At 54.7% G+C, this 17,277-nt stretch overlaps 1 protein-coding gene across 1 annotated transcript in view; it reads right to left on the minus strand.

Moving 5' to 3' along the window:
* Positions 1 to 15,612: 15,612 nt before the first annotated feature.
* The window catches only part of KLF2 (Kruppel like factor 2), a 3,012-nt gene continuing 1,347 nt past the window's right edge, over positions 15,613 to 17,277 (minus strand). Inside the window, exons 3-4 of the mRNA XM_044917571.1 lie at positions 16,907 to 17,274; positions 15,613 to 16,301 (exon numbers count right to left, since the gene is read on the minus strand). Coding sequence (XP_044773506.1) covers positions 16,126 to 16,301; positions 16,907 to 17,274 — 544 coding nt within the window. The 3' untranslated portion in view covers positions 15,613 to 16,125. The remainder of the gene's footprint in view (positions 16,302 to 16,906; positions 17,275 to 17,277) is intronic.

Below are 17,277 nucleotides of genomic sequence, written 5' to 3' on the forward strand. Positions count from 1 at the left end.
TCCGGTTTTAGATCCTAGGATAAGAGGACCTATGGCTCCTCTTCCCCTAGGGGAGACCAGGGAAGACACAGCAGCATGAAGAGCCCCTGGGTGCGCTGGGGAAGGACACAGCCTTGAGTCAGACAGACTTGGTGTAAATCCTGCTCCCCACTTGACAGATCTGGGGGCGCCCATTTCATCCCTTGGAATCATTTCTCCTCCTCCGTAAGGTGAAGATAATAACTCTCTCTCAGGGCTGTTGTGAGAATCCATAGCTGAGTTCCCAGCACATGCTAGATGCTCAAGGTGGAAAGAACCGTAGTACTAGTTGTTTTGTTATCTAGCTAACTGTGGTTAAAAAAAAAAAGAAAAAATACCCCAGCCCCAACCTAACAAAACCTAGCATCTCAACCAATTTTTAGTGTACGACTCAGGAGTGTTGACTATCTCCCCATTGTTGTGCAACAGCTCTCTAGAACGTTTTCATCTTGCAAAACTGAAACTTCATACCCATGGAACAACTCCCCATTTCCCCCTCCCCCCAGCCAGTAGTAGCTGGTTTTGTTATTACTGATTCGGATGGTTATTGCTGAGGCTCAGGTTGCTACGATAGTGATTGCTTTGCACTTTGAGAGCAGGGCTTAGGTTTTCTAGTTCTGTTACCCAGGAACATGCGGAGAGGGGACGCTGTCTATCCTAGCTAGTAAGCTACCGCACTGTTGCCTATGATGAGAGTCCAAAGGACATTGATCGGTATGGGGTAGTGGGGAGACGGGAGGCCCGGAGCTGCCGCAAACTTTCCCTGAGATTGCATGAAGGTCTATGGGGAGATGGGGGCTCGAGTGGACCGAGTACCTTGTGTAGACCAAGTCCATCATCAGCCGACATCCGGGCAAATGGTGCTTATGTCCGAAACCAAGTGCTACCTTTCATTCGGCCAGGGGACTTTCCACGTGAGGGGGACAGATGCCACTGCCCTTGTGTGGCATGGCTGGACTGAATCATGGGCTTGTCACCACTTCACCAGGGGTTATTTTTATAGCCGACAAGGAGACTTACTGGAAATGGCTTGGCATGCATGCATAGAAAGCTCCCAGGATGGGGTGGCTCTTCAGGCCCTTGACCAAGACATTCCCACAGAGCAGATCCCTTCTAGCCCAGGAAGGATTCCGGGGATCCCCAGCCTCCTAGAGGAAGGTTCTGGTTCTTTGCGGGCATATGTTTGAGGCCACAGAGCCCTCACCTGAACCACGGTCCTCTGACCCTCATGGATTCCCCCAGCCAGCCTGGCCACCTGCCCCCAACTGGCCCGCAGGGGGGACGTTCTATCATTTTCCATTTTCCATGCCCCTTTCTTGAGTTGCCCTCTCTCTCTCTCTCTCAAGCAGGGAGTGGGCCAAGGAAGGTGGTTCATTGAACAGAGGAGGTGATAGGAGACTGATGTTCGGCTGGGGGGCTCCTTTTAGACATGGAGCACATCCCGCCCCTTGGGGACGTCTCTCTGTCCCCCAGGCCCTTGTGTCCCAGCGTGGGAGGAAGCCCTGCGTGCGGCATTTTCTGATACTTCATCTTCAGGACATTTGTCACATTCCCAGCAGCAAATTTTCTGTCTTCAGCTGCCTCTCTCACATCTGACCAACCGCTTAGAACCCTGTTTTTGCTCACATTGTCTGGCTGACACGATGCCCCAATTCCTGGGGTGGTGCCACGTGTATTGTCTGAACTGCATTTTTTTCTTGGTTGAGCAAACAAGCAGGAATTTTCCATCAGGCAACAGCTGATCGCCTCCCCACGAAACAGGCCGTTGGTCCCCTGTGCTGCCGTGGACTTTCTTGCCGGGGGGGAAGCAGGGACCCCGGACAGACCAGAGACTTCGGCAAGGCATCAGTAAGGGTTTAAGCCAAGCCGGGAGTCTCCTCACCTGGCCTTCACGGAGGGCCTGCGGCAGCTGTGAAACTCGATCTAGAAAATTCTTCCCACTTAGAGTCAGTTAAAGGATGCAGAGTCCGTTTGCACTGAGCCCCTCCCAACCATTACCTGAGAGTCTGGGACTGACCACTCTGTCTGAGCCCTGGGGCCCAGGGCGCTCTCTTGCTGGGCATCATTTGTAACTTTCTCTTAGGAGCCTCCCTACCAGGTAGATCTGCTGCATTTCTTCAAAAACCAGATGCCCTCAAATGCAGTTGTGTTTCCAGAAACAGGAGATGGCTACCCACAACCAATGTACTTTGAATCAGACTTAATTCAGCCAGCGTTTACCATCACATTGTACTAGACCCTGGGTCAGTAGACTTTTTGTAAGGGGCCAGATAGTAAATATTTTTGGCTTTTAGGGCCCAGTGGTTTCTGTTGCAATCACTCAAGTCTGCGATTGTAGCACAAAAGCAACCCAAGGATATATGTCAATGATTGCACGTGACTGCCTGCCAATAAAACTTTATTTACAAAAGCATTTGGGGGGCCAGCTTTGGCCCTCAGACTACAGTTTGCCATACCAGATCTAGGGCCTGAGCTGGGGACTGGGGAGGCAACGGGGAGCCAGACATTTTCTCTGCCCTTATGGAGCTCCAGCTGAGTTTATTTTTTTATGAGGGCCAAACAGTTTTTGATTTCTTTCTCTGGGGTGCAGGTGGCATTACTTGGAAGAATAAAAATGAAATGCTACGTTGTTCGCAACACCATTAAACCAGAGGTCCCCTCCCTGTTTCCCCATAAGTTTTATTTATTTATTTATTTTAAAGATTTTATTTCTTTATTTAAACACAGTGAGAGAGGGGACACAAGCAGGGGGAGTGGGAGAGGGAGAGGCAGGCTTCCCGCCGAGCAGGGAGCCCGATGCGGGGCTCGATCCCAGGACCCTGGGATTATGACCTGAGCCGAAGGCAGACGCTTAACGACTGAGACACCCAGGCGCCCTCCCCATAAGTTTTAGAGTCAACATGTTGAAAAGGAAATTATGTAACGTAAGAATGGCCTCTTCTGTGAATCCAATGACAATGTCAAGGTCATACCGTTGTTTTGATCTCCCCACTCTCCATATTCGGGGCACTCTTTACCATCTTGACTTAAGGCTGACAAATGCATGGGCTGAAAGGAATTTTTTTAAACTGCAAGATGGAAAATCCATTGTTTTTCTGAACATCACTCATATGTCCAATTACACACATTAGTGGAGTTCTATACTGTATTACCTAATGACATGGATAAAGGGGGTTTGAACTCAGCCTTTCTGAGTGTCTGTTGTCTGTTGTTAATAGAGAAATGGATGTTCTTTTTTTTTTTTTTTAAAGATTTTATTTATTTATTTGACAGAGAGAGACACAGCGAGAGAGGGAACACAAGCAGGGGGAGTGGGAGAGGGAGAAGCAGGCTTCCTGCAGAGCAGGGAGCCCGATGTGGGGCTCTGTCCCAGGACCCTGAGATCATGACCTGAGCTGAAGGCAGACGCTTAATGACTGAGCCACCCAGGCTCCCAGGAGTGGATGTTCTTGTCAGCAAAGCAGAGGTAGAGTTACTGCCTGGGAGTCTGAGAGGCTCCAGGTCAGTTGTCTGCTTTTATGTCTGATTTTCCAAACGCGATCTAGTTATTTGTTTAATTTATAAAACTGTGGTAAAATACACATCTACAAAATGTACCCCCTTATGCATTTCTCAGTGCTCAGTGTTAAGTACATTCATGTTGTGCAGCCCTCCCCGCCTTCCATCTCCAGAACACTTCATCTTGTGACACTGAAACGGTCCCCATTCAACGCGATTTACCCATCCCCTCCCCTGCCCCTGGCACCTGCCATCCTTTCTGTGAATCTGACGACTCTAGGGACCTCGTCTAAGTAGGGTCATGCAATCTTTGTCTTTTGTGGCCGGCTTCTTTCACTCAGCAGAATGTCCTCAAGGTTCCTCCATGTTGTAGCAGGTGTCAGAATTCCCTTCCTTTTTAAGGCTGAAGAATATTCCAGTGTGTGTGTGTGTATGTGTGTGTGTGTATCACGTCTTGTTTTCCATTCACCCATCAAGAACAGAGACACTGGGTCCAAATTCTATTTTATAGTCACCAAAGAATTTTTTTTTGTAAATGACAATTTACGACTGAAACCTCTATTCCCATTTTCTTCTTTTAAAAATAATTTTGTTTTTATTGAGGTGAAGTATACAGAACATAAAATTAACTAACCATGGAGAGTGTACAATGAAGAGGCACTTAGTATATTCAGTGTCGTGCGACCATCACCTCCAGGTCCAGATCATTCCCCTCCCCCCAAAGGATACTCCGTCCCTGCGCGCAGTCACTCCCCATCCCGTTCCCCCAGCCCCCGTCGACCCCCAGCCTGCGTCTGTCTCTATGGATCTGCCGGTTCTGGACCTGATCACACACGATGTGGCCTTGTGTCTGGCGTCTCTAACTCAACACAATGTTTTCCAGGTTCACCCACCTTGTAGTGCGTGTCACGATTCCTTCCTTTTTATGGCTGAACATGATTCCGCCATTTTGTGTACGTATCCATACTTTAATGGACACTGGAGTTCTTTCGACTTTTTGGCTATCACAGATAGTGCTGCAATGAGTATCCCGACTGTTTCTTAAATGAGCAAGCCAACAGCAGCAGCAATAAGAAAAACAATTGCCAGAACTTCTCCTCCAGGCAGAGATCTTTTGGGAGCCCCCCCAACCCCACTTAAAAACACACCCAGGCGGGGCTCACTCATACTTGAGAAAGGACCAATGCAAGGTCATCTGTCCCGACACCCCCTGTGTGCTTCCATTGGGAGCCTCAGAGTCTTCCCCGGGCAGAAGTCACTCAGGGGTGGGGCAGTTGCCTCGGACATCGGGATCGTCCCCACATGTGGCAGTCCCCCTCCCCTAGTCCCACGTCCCAGAGACCCCGGAATTAAATAGAATGAGTGGGGGGGGGGCGTGCCTGGGTGGCGCAGTTGGTTAAGCATCTGACTCTTGATTTCGACTCAGGTCATGATCTCAGGGTCGTGAGATGGAGCCCTGCATCAGGCTCTGCGCTCAGCTTGGAGCCTGCTTGAGATTCTCTCTCTCCCTCTCCCTCTGCCCTTCCCCCCACCCAAATAGATAAATAAATCTTTAAAAATAAGTAAATAAATAAATAAAATGAGTGGGCTTGCTCCTTTGAGGCTCCACGGTCTCTCTCATAATAACGTCACCATTCCTTCATTGAGTACCTACTGTGTGCCTGGCCTGGTGCAGGCCCTGCCCTCAGAGGGAGCCCCACCAGGGGAGCTGCTAAGGCCCCCTTTTGACAGCAGAGGAGATGAAGACCAAGAGCCACAGGCTGACAGTGGTGAACTCAGGAGCCCAGCTTGGTCCTGTCCAGTGCCCCCTGCCCCAGCCTCGTCCCCCCAAAGCCCAGACCCTGGTGGGCAGGGAAAAGCTGGCCCCTGCAGGGACCCGCACACATGCAGGCAGAGAGGTTTGGTGGGAACTGACTGTGCTTGATGTAACAGCTTCTGAGATAAGAAACCTTTCCTTCGACAAACCTCTGTATGACTCAAAACAAACCCACGAGTCCCCGGCACGCTGGCCTGTCACCCCGAGCCGCGTTGAGGAAATGAGACATCAGGATGTGTTTGAGGTTTGGGGTTCAACGGAAACACACCGGGAATGTGGAGAATTCTGCCCTGGAGAGGCGGGATTGGCGTCTCTGGGCATGTTTTCAAGCCAAGCGGAGGGACGGGGCTGGCTGGATTCCTTCTTGCTTTTGGAACATCATAGAACCCGGAGGCCGCAGACACAGGGTTTGGCTGAGGAGTGTGTCTTTTAGACTTGGGACAGTCCCCAAAAGGCCAACTTGGGGTCAAGGTTGAAATCAGGGGTGACTGAGGTGGAGGGCAATCAGGATGTGCTGGAGAAGGCAGGATGGTAGCCTCGAGAACAGCATCTGGCGTTGGCGAGCGCAGAACTATTTCCTGAATGACTGTGACAGTTTAGAGCCGCGTGTCTCAAAGTGTGGGCTGCAGACGGCCAAGCCAGTCCCTGGGGCGCTGTAGGCATGCCACCTCCCGGGCCCTCCCTGAGGCCCTCCAGATGGGATTCCATCCATGCTGGGGGGCAGAGTGGAGGGGACAGCCTAGGCTGAGCTCCCACCGTGTGGCATGAAATGACTCTCTGATTTGCTTTTCTGACCAGCCCAGGGGGAAGTGTGGCTCAGCTGGACCGGGCAGTTGCCCAGGGCTATGGCCGGGAGGCGAGCGCCAGAGCTGGGGATCAACCTGGGCCACAGACTCCGAGTCCTGTCTACACTGCCCACTGCATACTACGCAGCATCCTCTTGGTCTCTCTTGGAGTCCATAAGAAATCCTGTCATCCCAGGAAACCCTGGATTTGGGGTTTTGCTTTATGAGTACCAGGAAGCAAAGCCACTTCACCAGCTCATGGTGCTGACCCCTTCCCAACCAGGCGCCCCCACTCATGCACACCCCTCGCTGCTGGCTGCTCAGACCCAGTTCAATGGGGGGAGGGCCAGATACCTGTCCATCCCCACCCTGGTTAGATTGGCCGGCATGACAGTGGGCAGGGCTCCTGCTGGGGGAATCAAGGCAGGCTTCCCAGTGGAGGTGACACTTGAGCTGGGCCTTGAAAGGTGGACTAGGTTTGTCCCATGGACTCACAGGAGGGGCTTCCTTGGCAAAGATGTGGACTTGGGGAGGAGGGAGGGTGAGTGGGGGTAGGGTGGGTTGACCTTGGAGATGAGGATGGGAGGTGGGGGGGGCATGGGAGCAGTAGAGGCTAGAGGGAGGTGGCTGTTGTAAAGGGCCGGAATGCTGAGTGAAGGACTTTCCAACATGCTCTAAACCAGCAAGGAAGGGGTGTGTCCAGATGGCTGGGGTAGGCTCTCAGAACTGCCAGCCTTGGAGCCATGAGGAGCTGTTCTTGGGGGTTGAGGGGTAACCTGTGGGAGTCAGGGCAGGCTCTGGGGCTATGACCCCAGAGGAACCACGGGAAGTCCCCAGGGGACACCCAGAGATCTCACGGGCACCCCAGGTGTGCAGATGAGATGAGTCTCAGGTACACCCAGGCCCTTGGGCAAGACCCAGATCCCCCCCGCCCCCACCAACATGGAACTCCACTCAGGAGCTCAGGCCCCCCAACGAATCTCCCACTGCCATGATTCACTCATTAAGGCTCCAAGCAGGTTCTCCTACATTACTCTTATTTAATTCCCATGCATTTCTGAGTTTGCCAAATTTCTCCCTATTTTGGATTTCTAGTTTCATTCCACTGTGGTCAGAGACCATGCTTTGTGTTATCTCAAACCTCATCAATGTATTGAGGTGGGTTTTGTGGCCTATCCCGGGGAATGTTCCATGTGCACTTGAGAAGAATGTATTCCGCTCCTGTTGGGTGGAGTGTTCTAGACATGTCTGTTATAGCTAGTTGATTTGTAGACTCCCTGTACTTAAAAATAAGTTTTATAAAAGCCAGTGTCGGGGAGGGGGGAGAAGGGGGAAAAAGGCTTGTCAAGAGAATGTCCCGTTCACTTTGTTCTAGGTTAAAACAGAGTCCAGTCCTGGCAGGCCGTGTGCCGTTGGGGCTCGGTGGTGTGGCCAGCTCCTGTGGGATGTGTGTTTGTGGCTCCAGAGGGCCGAGGGAGCCAGCATGTCCCAGTGAGAGGCCCCTACTGCCTCTGAAGGAGAGCCGATGGGGTCAGCCTGTGTGAAGGCCTCGATTTCTGGGTCCTGGCCAAGCGCAGGCCCTGGCCTGGTGGAGGGTCTCTGGGTCTGGTGTTGCCCCTCGAGGAGGCTGTCCTGGGGCCTTTGGGGCCTGGCGGGGTGGGGTGCTGGCTGTACCCAGAGCAGCCTGCAGGATGAGCGGGCGGGCAGGCGGGCGTGCCGGGTGTGAGTGGCACCTCCACCGCAGGCCGGTCCAGCTCCTGGTGGTGCTGGGTGTCTCTGCACAGCACGGGCCGCCGCGAAACCCTGACTTGTGGGGTGGCCCCAAAGCTGGGCCACCGGCTGCGCTCACCTCCCTGCTGTTTCGCAGAGGAGGAAACTGAGGCCCAGTGTGTGGCTAACTGGGGCTGACCCAGCAGTGAGCTGGTGGAGAACTGAGGTCCGACTGTGCTGGGACGTTTGCAGGGGCCAGTAGCACCTGGCTGAGCTGCTCGGGAGAGAAAAACATTTCTGAGCTTCTGAGCAGCCGTGAATAAAGCTTTGCCAGAGAAGACAGGGGCATCCAGCAGTTCCAGGTCTGGCTAGCTCCCCACACCACTGAAAGCAGGGTCTTGAAGGGATGTTTGCACACCTGTGTTCACAGCAGCGTTATTCACAATCGCCCAGAGGCAGATGTCCCCTGAGTGCCCGGCAGTGGCTGAACAGAGAAGCAGAGCGGGGTCGAGCCATACGGTGGAGTATTACGCAGCCCCGAACAGGAAGGGGCTTCTGCTGCGGACTGCAACATGGATGAACCTGGAGGACGTTAGGCCGAGGGAACTCAGCCAGCCACAAAAGGACAGATACTGTGTGATTCCTCTTGTGTGAGGTCCCTGCAGGGGTCACAGCCAGAGAAGCAGGAAGTAGAGGGTGGGAGGCTGGGGGAGGGCTGCGGGGGGCAGTGTTTCATGGGGACGGAGTTTCACTTTGGGAAGATGGGAAAGTTCTGGAGAGGGACGGTGGGGATGGCTGCGCAACAGTGTGAATGTGCTTAATGCCACTGAATCGGACGCAAAATTGGTTCCAATGGTTAGTTTTATGTTCTGTGCATTTTACCACAATGAAAAGCTAAAGAAAATAAGGGGTGTCCAGGAAGAAAGTGGGGTGACTGGGGAGATGGAGCCGGAGAAAGTGCTCAGGCTGGGAGCAGGGTCTTGGCAGGACCTCTGTCCCCACCCCTGTCCCATCCTCCTTGGTCTATAGGGGCTAGGATTGGGGGGGGGCAGGTGGCTCCCTTGGTTGGTGCCAGCCTGGATTTGGTCCCTGCCCCCAGAGAGCCCCCAGTCAGAACCAGCCAGGGAGCAGGGACCCCCGCCCAGGAATCTGGGGGGAAAATGCTCAGGGAACCAAGAGAAGAGCAGAGAAGGGTATGAGCGCTCAAAAGGGAAAGGGGGGGCCTCTCCCAGCTGTGGGTCATGGCTGAGGAAGCCTGTCATAGCACATGAGGGGCAGGGCACAAATGATGGTCACTGCCTGCCTTAATCTTCTGTGGCTCCCCACTGCCCTTCAGTCCTGCAGCTCTGGCTCATCCCTGCCTCTTCCCGTGCATTCCAGTCAGAACCACCTCCTCCTTCCCAGAAGCCCCACGTGCGGCCATCTCCCTCCACCGCACTCCCTCCTGGGGGGGGGGGTCAGTCCATGAGCCCCAACATTGGAGGCAGGACACGTGCGTGTCCCATGAGGCTGAATCAGTCGTGCCTGCCCAGAAGGCCCAGCTAAGGACCTGGGATTTGTGGAGGGGAGAGAGTGGGGAGGCGTGAGTGGTCACTGAGTCTCAGCCTTGGGGAGTCTGGGTAAGGATTTGGGGGGGTGGAACTCTGAGGAACTCTGGCCTTTCTTGCTGTGTGATCTGGGGCAGGTGGCTTCCCCTCTCTGAGCCTCCTCATGCATCCCTCACCTCCTAGCCCATCAAGAAATCCATCTGTCCCCCGGTTCCATGTGGTTGGCTAATTTGCTAATGTGTGGTCAGGCCTGGAGGAGCCCAATCATTTGAAAGTCACTATGTATGTGTTCAGAAGGATGAGGGCCCTCGGTCATCCCTCCATCCCAGGGAGTGGGTGAGGTCTGCTGGATGGTCAAGCATCTGGAGGTCCAATTGCTGCTGGCCGTGGGAAGAAAAGAATTTCCAGCTGAGGAAAGAGTAAGTGCAAAGGCCCTGAGGCAGAACTGAAGGGTGTATCTGTTTATTCCCAGAGCCACAAATGGCCACAAAGGTACCCTGCCTCACCCTCCCTCTCTTCCAAAAAAAGAATTGAAATTGGTGAAACATGGATCATTGCGATATGCCTCGTCCCTCTGCCTCCCTCATGAAATGGGACTGAACCTGGCCTTCAGGGCCCACACAGCGAAGGGAAAGTCCTAACTCTGAGAGGAGTCCTAGCTAACATCAGCGTGTGACTCTGGGAAATGCCTCTGGGCCTCAGTTTCCTCTTCTGCAAAGACAAGGAGATGATGCCTCTGAGGGGCTCACAGGCCTGCAGCAGAAATGATGTGCTGAGGGCCAGTGAGGGGGCCACTCGCCGGCAGGCACAGAGCAGAAAGCCGGGGTGCTGGGAATGGAGACTCCTGAGCCAGCTTCTTCCACCTCTGCCTAAAAACGGTTACCCAGGGCCCCAGCCTTTTGTCCCGTGGCCGCCTTTTCCCACCTGAGGATCTGCTTTCTGGCTTCAAGCCTACAGAAACGACCCCAGGACAGCTCGGCCAGGTTGCTACCCGTGGCCACAGGAAGAGTGCGTGAATCGGCAAATGCAAAGGCCCTGAGGCAGGACCAGGGGAGCGTACTTGGCTGACAGCAAGGAGGCTGAGTGGGCGCACAGGAGCGAGACGAGAGGAGGGAGGGAGGGGCTGGGGCCCCTCATACCACGATGAAGTCTTCGGATTTATTCTAAAATGATGGAGAGCTGCTGGGAGACACCATCTGATTTGATGGGGGAGACACAGTTGTGCCCAATATGGCGTCCGTGTAGAGGAGCCATGGGTCCAGCCCCCATGTTTTCAGGTGGGGAAACAGGCCTGGAGACACACAGTGACTGCCCATTGCAGAGGCATCCCGGGGGTGGGGGGAACTTTCATTTCAGGCAGACAGGGCTTCAAGGCTCAGCTGCATTACATGGACAGTGGTCTTGCCTCCCCACACCTCCATTTTCTCACCTGTAAAATGGGCACAAACTCCTTGAAAACACTCATCGCGGAATCTGTCTCATAGAAGTCTCACCCCCTGCCTCCTATCTAGTCCAGTGCACGGACGGACCACCTGTGTTCATCCATTCAACTGTCGATGGACCCTGGGGTTGTTTCTACTTTCTGCTGGTTGTGGGTCCTGCTGCTGGGAACATGGGCATACGGGCACCTGTTTGAGTCTCTGTTTTTAAATCTTTGGGGTCTACAGTCAGGAGCAGAATGGCTGGGTCACATGATAACTCTGTTTCGCTTTTTGGCGAACTGTTTCCCGCCCAGGCCTCCTTCTGCTTCATATTGCAGCATCTCAGGGAACCCCATTCACCCAGCCAGGGTCCCCCAAATATTTGTGTTTCCTGACATTCACTAGGGCCTCCAGGAACCACGATCATGGGGCGTGGAGGAAGACCCTGCGAGCTTGATGTGTTTCAGGATGTAGACATTTCGAGGCACGGGTAGGAGCTGTGACGTCAGGCTGACCGGGGTTCGAGCCCCGGCCCCACCACGGGCCCAGGCTAGCCTTTCCCTCTGGGAGCCCCGCTTTCTGCATCTGAAAAACTGGGGTGGCTATCCTCCTGCCCCCACCTCTGTTTGGTAGAGGGTTGAAAGAAAGGGCTTGCGGAAGGTGCCCGGGATGAAAGCACCTGCCCTAGCCCTTGTGGCTCAGTTCAAGTTAGCATTGGGTTAGTCATTCAATAAACTTGTTCACACTGGATCTGGGTGCCTGCCTGAGGCTGAGTCACTTCTGAGTCACTGCTGTTTCCCCAGGACTCAGCTCAGGGCGAAGGCATTGGGTGCATCTGCTGAATGAATGAATGGGAGAGAGAGAAGGGGGGAGAGAGAGAGAGAGGGAGGAGGTGGGGAGGTGGGGAGAAAGAAAAAGAGACAAGAGAGACAGGGACTCCAAGAGAGATGGGGTGGGGATTCATCCAGACCTCAAATCCAAGGACCGGATGGCCCCGGGGGGGGGAGACTTGCCGCGCTGGCCACACCCCAGTGCTGGGCGCCGCCCTCCCCCTGCGTTCTGTCATTCTGTCCTCAGGGCAGCATCTTCACTTTCCAGACTAGGAAACAGCCCTGCGAGGCAGACATTGGGGCTTCCGTGGGAGAGAAGGGTTTTGCCTAAGCAGTGGTTCTCACTGCAGGCGGTTCTGTGCACCCCCTCCCCAGGGGACACTTGGTGACGTCTGTAGACATTTTGGTTGTCATGACTGAGGGGCTGGGGGTGCTACAGGCATCTGGTGGGTCGAGCCCAGGGGTGCTGCTCAACACCCTCCGATGCACAACACGGCTCCCAACAGCAAAGGAGGATCCAGGCTCAAATGGTGCCAAGGGAGAGAAACCCTGCGTCAATTATTTGGGGAAAAAAATCAATTTAGGTCCCAGGCTCACACTACACAGCAGAATACATTCCCCATCCGTTAGCTGATGTAAACAGGTTGATCCTGTTACCTCCTCTCTCCCTCAGCTGGTGCATTTAAATGTGTGCAGTATCTTAGGACCTCAGTGAGTCATTAAATTGCAGATGCAAAGGGGCGTCTGGTTGACTCAGTCAGTTGAGTGGCCAGCTCTCGGTTTCGGCTCAGGGCATGATCTCAGGGTCCTGGGATCCAGCCCCGTGCCGGGCTCTGCACTCAGTGGGGAGTCTGCTTGAGGATTCTCTCTCTCTCTCCCCCTCTGCCCCTCCCCCTGCTTGCACTCTCTCTCAAATAAATAAATAATCTTTTAAAAAATTATAGATATGAAGTCTCTTAGGTGGTCATGGAACCCCTAACCCAGTGGTTCTCAATCTGGGGTTAATTCCACCCCCCCCCCCAGGACATTTGGCAATGTCTGGAGATATTTTTGGTTGTCACAAGTTGTGGGGATGGGTGCTGCTGGTGTCGAGCGGGCGGGGCCGGGATGCCGCTCAACATCCCAGAATGCACAGGGAAGCCACCACTACAGAGCATGATCTGGCCCCGATGTCGACAGATCGAAGGTGGAGAAACCCTGTCCTCAGCACCCACCAGCTCAGCATTGGAGCCACCTGGCCCTGGTGCTTTCACGAGCCATCTCTGGCCTGTTGCCTCGGGACTCCCCAGGGTGATGCTGGGTCTGGGTGCTAAGTCAGCTTCACCGATGGGGCAGGGTGCTGAGTCAGGGACTCACTTTACCCTCTGAAAGCTCACATTTCCTCTACTTCACACCATATTCTGTCACCAGCCTGGGTGTCCGGGGCTCCCTGACATACAGGAAACTTCTGGCAGAGAAACAGCTCTTGTACCCTCCCCCCAACTCTGGAGTGACTCTTGGGAGGTCATTTTGGCGATGCCTAAAGTCCCTGCCAAACCATCCCTTCCAGCCTCTTTACTCACCCCCTGCCCAGGACAATCTGAAATATGGCCAAATACATATATATACTCAGTGCTTGTTTGCATAAGCAACTTTTGGCACGTCTAATGGAATATTATGCAGCCATTTCAAATGGTAATAAAAACATATCATGGAGGGAAAATACGGAAAAATGGTTTTAACCTTGCTTGGAAAAAAAAGGGGGGATACACTGATCATCACAGCCATGTGAAAGCAATTCAGCCACTCACCAGAAATCCCTCCCTCTAACAGCCTCTGATTGGAATCGGGTTACAGAATACAGGGTAAGTTGTTTTTCTTTTTGATATTTACCATTTTGTCAAACGGATGCCAGGACTTTTTATGGAAAGGAAAAGTGTCGAGGTTGGGTGTGTTCTTACGGTGATCTGAGATGGGGCCCAGCGGTGAGGTTTTTATTCATACTTCTCTCTGGGTGACATCTGCCATCAAAGCTTGCTCCTGGGAAGGGGCCACCTCCTTGCGTAGAAAAGCATTGAATGCTGCTCTTTTAGGAACCAGAGAGCCAGTTCCTCCACCCTCAGCGCTGCTGATATCTGGGGCTCATCCTCTGAGGGCTGGGCGGAGGGGGGGCTGCTGGGGGGGGCTGTCATGTACATCATAAGCTGCTTAACAGCACCCGAGCCCTCCACCCACCGGATGCCAGCAGCACCCCCGGCCCCCAATTGTGGCAACCAGAAATGTCTCCAGTCTGGGTCACCCCTGGCTGAGAAGCACGCATCCAGAAGATACTTGATGAAGGTTGACATTTGGGTTTTCAGAAAGGGACAGAAAGAAAGATGAGGGCTCTTTCTGCGGTAATCAGTGCAGGCTGAAGCACACAGCCCTGCAGGAGCATGGCACTTTGTTTTAGCAGCTGGAGGCGCTCAGGAAACAGAAGCTCAGCAGCTTCTGTCCCATTACAACTGGCCTCTCATCAGACTCAACTTCCCCCCAGGGGAACCTGCGAGGTGTTTTTGAGCAAGCCAGAAAAATGGCTTTACCTGCAAGTTTAAACTCAACCGGAAAGACTGGAGACCCTACAAAAGGTTATTTTAAATCTTTTGTGAGTCTTTGTTCTGCCCCCAGTGCCTCCGGAATCAGCTGTGAGCAAAGAAGAGCATTTCCACAGGGTCGGTGGGGCCCCGGCTCAGCTCTGCTCTGGAACAGTTTTTGCAAAAGCCGCAGAGAGTGGGTATGGGAGGCTCACACACTCACACACCCTTCATCACCAGCGGCCCCCGGCCCAGGCTATTTACTCGAGAAAGATGAATCAGATTGTCATCTCCCATTTCTGCTTTTTGTGGATTACCAAACGCTCTCAGCTGTTTCCAGGACTGCCTTCGGGGGCGGGAGGTGGGGGGAGGAAGGATGGAGGGAGGGAGGAAATCCCAGCCTCTGTCGCAATGGGGCGAGAGTGTTTTAAAATAGGCGCTGCTTACAAGCTATTTTCACTTTCTGGAAACAACTTGTGCAATTGTTGGTAGTCATGGTTACCCACCCGGGGCCCTGAGAAGGGGGAAGATGAGGGGGAACCTGCCACGGAGAGGCACCTCCTTGCCCGACCGAGACATTCGGGGTGCAGTGCAGGGGTCTCCCCTCGATTACGAGGTGGGTTTCTGGAGTGGCCACCTCCAACCACCACGGCAGGGGCTCTGATGTGATTCCCTCACACCAGGGCACCTGCAGGGATGGGTCTCATAACCCTCCAATGCAAGCAACAGATGGGTTGCTGCAGAAAGCCCCCGATCCTTCTAGTGGGGTTCAGGGACCCTCATGAGGCAGACAGACCAGGCTAGCTTCCTAATGCCACCACTCCATAGCTACCTTTCTGGGCTTGTTTCCTCATCTGGAAAAGAGAACCCACCATACATAGCCCTCAAACGTGGAATTCATTTCTTCTAACAGGATGGGGAATTCATCCCTTACAAAAACTCCTGCTAAAAGGCAAGACTAGTAAAAGGCAAAGCAGGTCAGAAGCTCAGCATTTCTCCTTTCAAAAAAAAGAAAGAAAGAAAGAAAAAAAAAAAGTGTGTGTGTGAGGGGTGGGGGGAGCCTGCACACTCCAGAACTTTGGCTGAAACCTCAGAAGCTTCCAGAAAGAGGTAAGGCTTTTTTTTTTTTTTTTTTTTTTTCCAGCCCAGAGGAGGCCACGTCAGTGGGACCAGCACTTTCCCCAGTTGAGGGGAAAAAGAGGCAGTTTATGGCTCAGGGAACAACCTTAAAATAACTCTCCCTCAGTCTTAAAATGTAGTGTTTAAATTTATAGAAAAACCCACAGGTTCCTGGCAGCTGGGTGCTGCAGCTGGCAACCCAGGGTGCTGGCTGGGGCAGAACACACTTCACCCCACCTCTGCCAGGCTGCCCTCCTGCACCACAACTGCCCCTTCCCCCCACGCCCACCCTACACCCCAGCTTCCAAGCAGTCAGACCAGCGCTGTGATTTTTCAAAAGATGCAAAACTTTTTTTTTTAATTAAAAAAAAAAAAAACAACAAAAGTCTTATAAAAATGAACCAGGGAGCCAAAATGCCCACCTGTCTTCCTATTTACAGTAATACAATATCTGTCACAGTCACTATGTACAATATTATAAAAAATGTCGAAGACAGTACAAATTAAGGCTGTATTTCTCACAAGGCATCAAGCCTCGATCCTCTAGTGTAGACCCGGTTGCGGGGGAAGACGACACTTAATTATTGCACCATTTTGAAAACAAAACTCGTCAAGGAGGATCGTGGTCTTCTCCCACCGGGGCCTTCAGTCTCTGATGGGGGCCGGGGCGGCGGCGGCGTCGTGGGGGGCGGGGAACCCCCTCAATGGCCACGCTGTGCCCAGCCCGGTCCTCTGGGCCCAATAAATACCAGTCACAGTTTGGGAGGGGGCCGCGCCCGGCGCGTGGGGCCCGCCACGGCCGCGCGCGGGTGGGCGGGGGGCGTCCGGGCTACATGTGCCGCTTCATGTGCAGCGCCAGGTGGTCGGAGCGCGAGAAGGCACGGTCGCACAGGTGGCACTGGAAGGGCCGGTGGCCCGTGTGCTTGCGATAGTGGCGCGTGAGTTCGTCGGAGCGCGCGAACTTCCAGCCGCAGCCGTCCCAGTTGCAGTGGTAGGGCTTCTCGCCTGCAGGGAGGGGGCGAGAGCGGGCCTCAGTTTGCTTCCCAGGGACTCGGCCTGTCGGCCCCGGTACGCACACGCTCCCCGCGACCGTGGCTACTCGGGGGCGCGCGCAACCTGCCCCTAACCAGCGCCCCGAAGCGCGGGGGGACCTACGTTTTGGACCTCTAGGGATCCTAGGCACGCGCCCCTAGCTCTCGAACCTCCCGATTCTCGGCCCCAGGGCGCCCAAAGTGCGCACTCTCGGCTCCCCAGTGCTTCGAGCCACGCCCCCAGGGGAGTCCTGAGCTTGCATCCTCTCCCCAGCGTTCTGAGACCCAGCGCCCCCCCAGGTTTCCTCAGCGCGCGCACCCTCTCCCCAAAGCCCTGAGCCACGCTCCCAGGAGGGTGCTAAGCGTGCGTCCCTTCCCCAGCATTCTGATACAGAGTCCCCCTAAGGTCCCTAAGCGCGCACGCCCTTCCCAAGCTCTTGAGCCACGCCCCCAGTGGAGTCCTAAGTGTGCGACCCCTACCCAATCTCCTGGGCCACGCCCTGGGGGGGGGCGGTTCCCTAAGCGCGCGCCACTCGTCCCGAGCCCAGCCACCGCCCCCGGCTCGCGCTCGCCGCCCACCTGTGTGCGTGCGCAAGTGCGCCTTGAGGTGTGAGCTCTTGGTGTAGGTCTTGCCGCAGCCCGCGTAGCTGCAGGTGTGCGTGGCGGTGCGCTTGCGCGGCCAGGAGCGGCGGCCGCGCTTGGGCTTGGCTTCGAGCAGCTCCAGCGGGGACGCGGGAGGCGTGAGGAGACCTCGGGCGGCGGGCGGCGCGAGGCCCAGAGCTGCTGCGGCGGCGGCGGCGGCCGCGTCGTCGAAGAGGCCGAAGGCGGCGGGCGCGGGCGGCGGGTAGTGCAGGCCGGGCCCGGGCGCTCCGAAGCCGGGGCCGCCGAAGGGCGGCGGGTAGGGGCCGCGCGGACCGGGCGCAGGCAGGCGCGCGGGGCCGTCGGGGCTG

The sequence above is a fragment of the Neomonachus schauinslandi genome, chromosome 1 (genome assembly GCF_002201575.2).
Source record: "Neomonachus schauinslandi chromosome 1, ASM220157v2, whole genome shotgun sequence".
Lineage (NCBI taxonomy): Eukaryota > Metazoa > Chordata > Mammalia > Carnivora > Phocidae > Neomonachus > Neomonachus schauinslandi.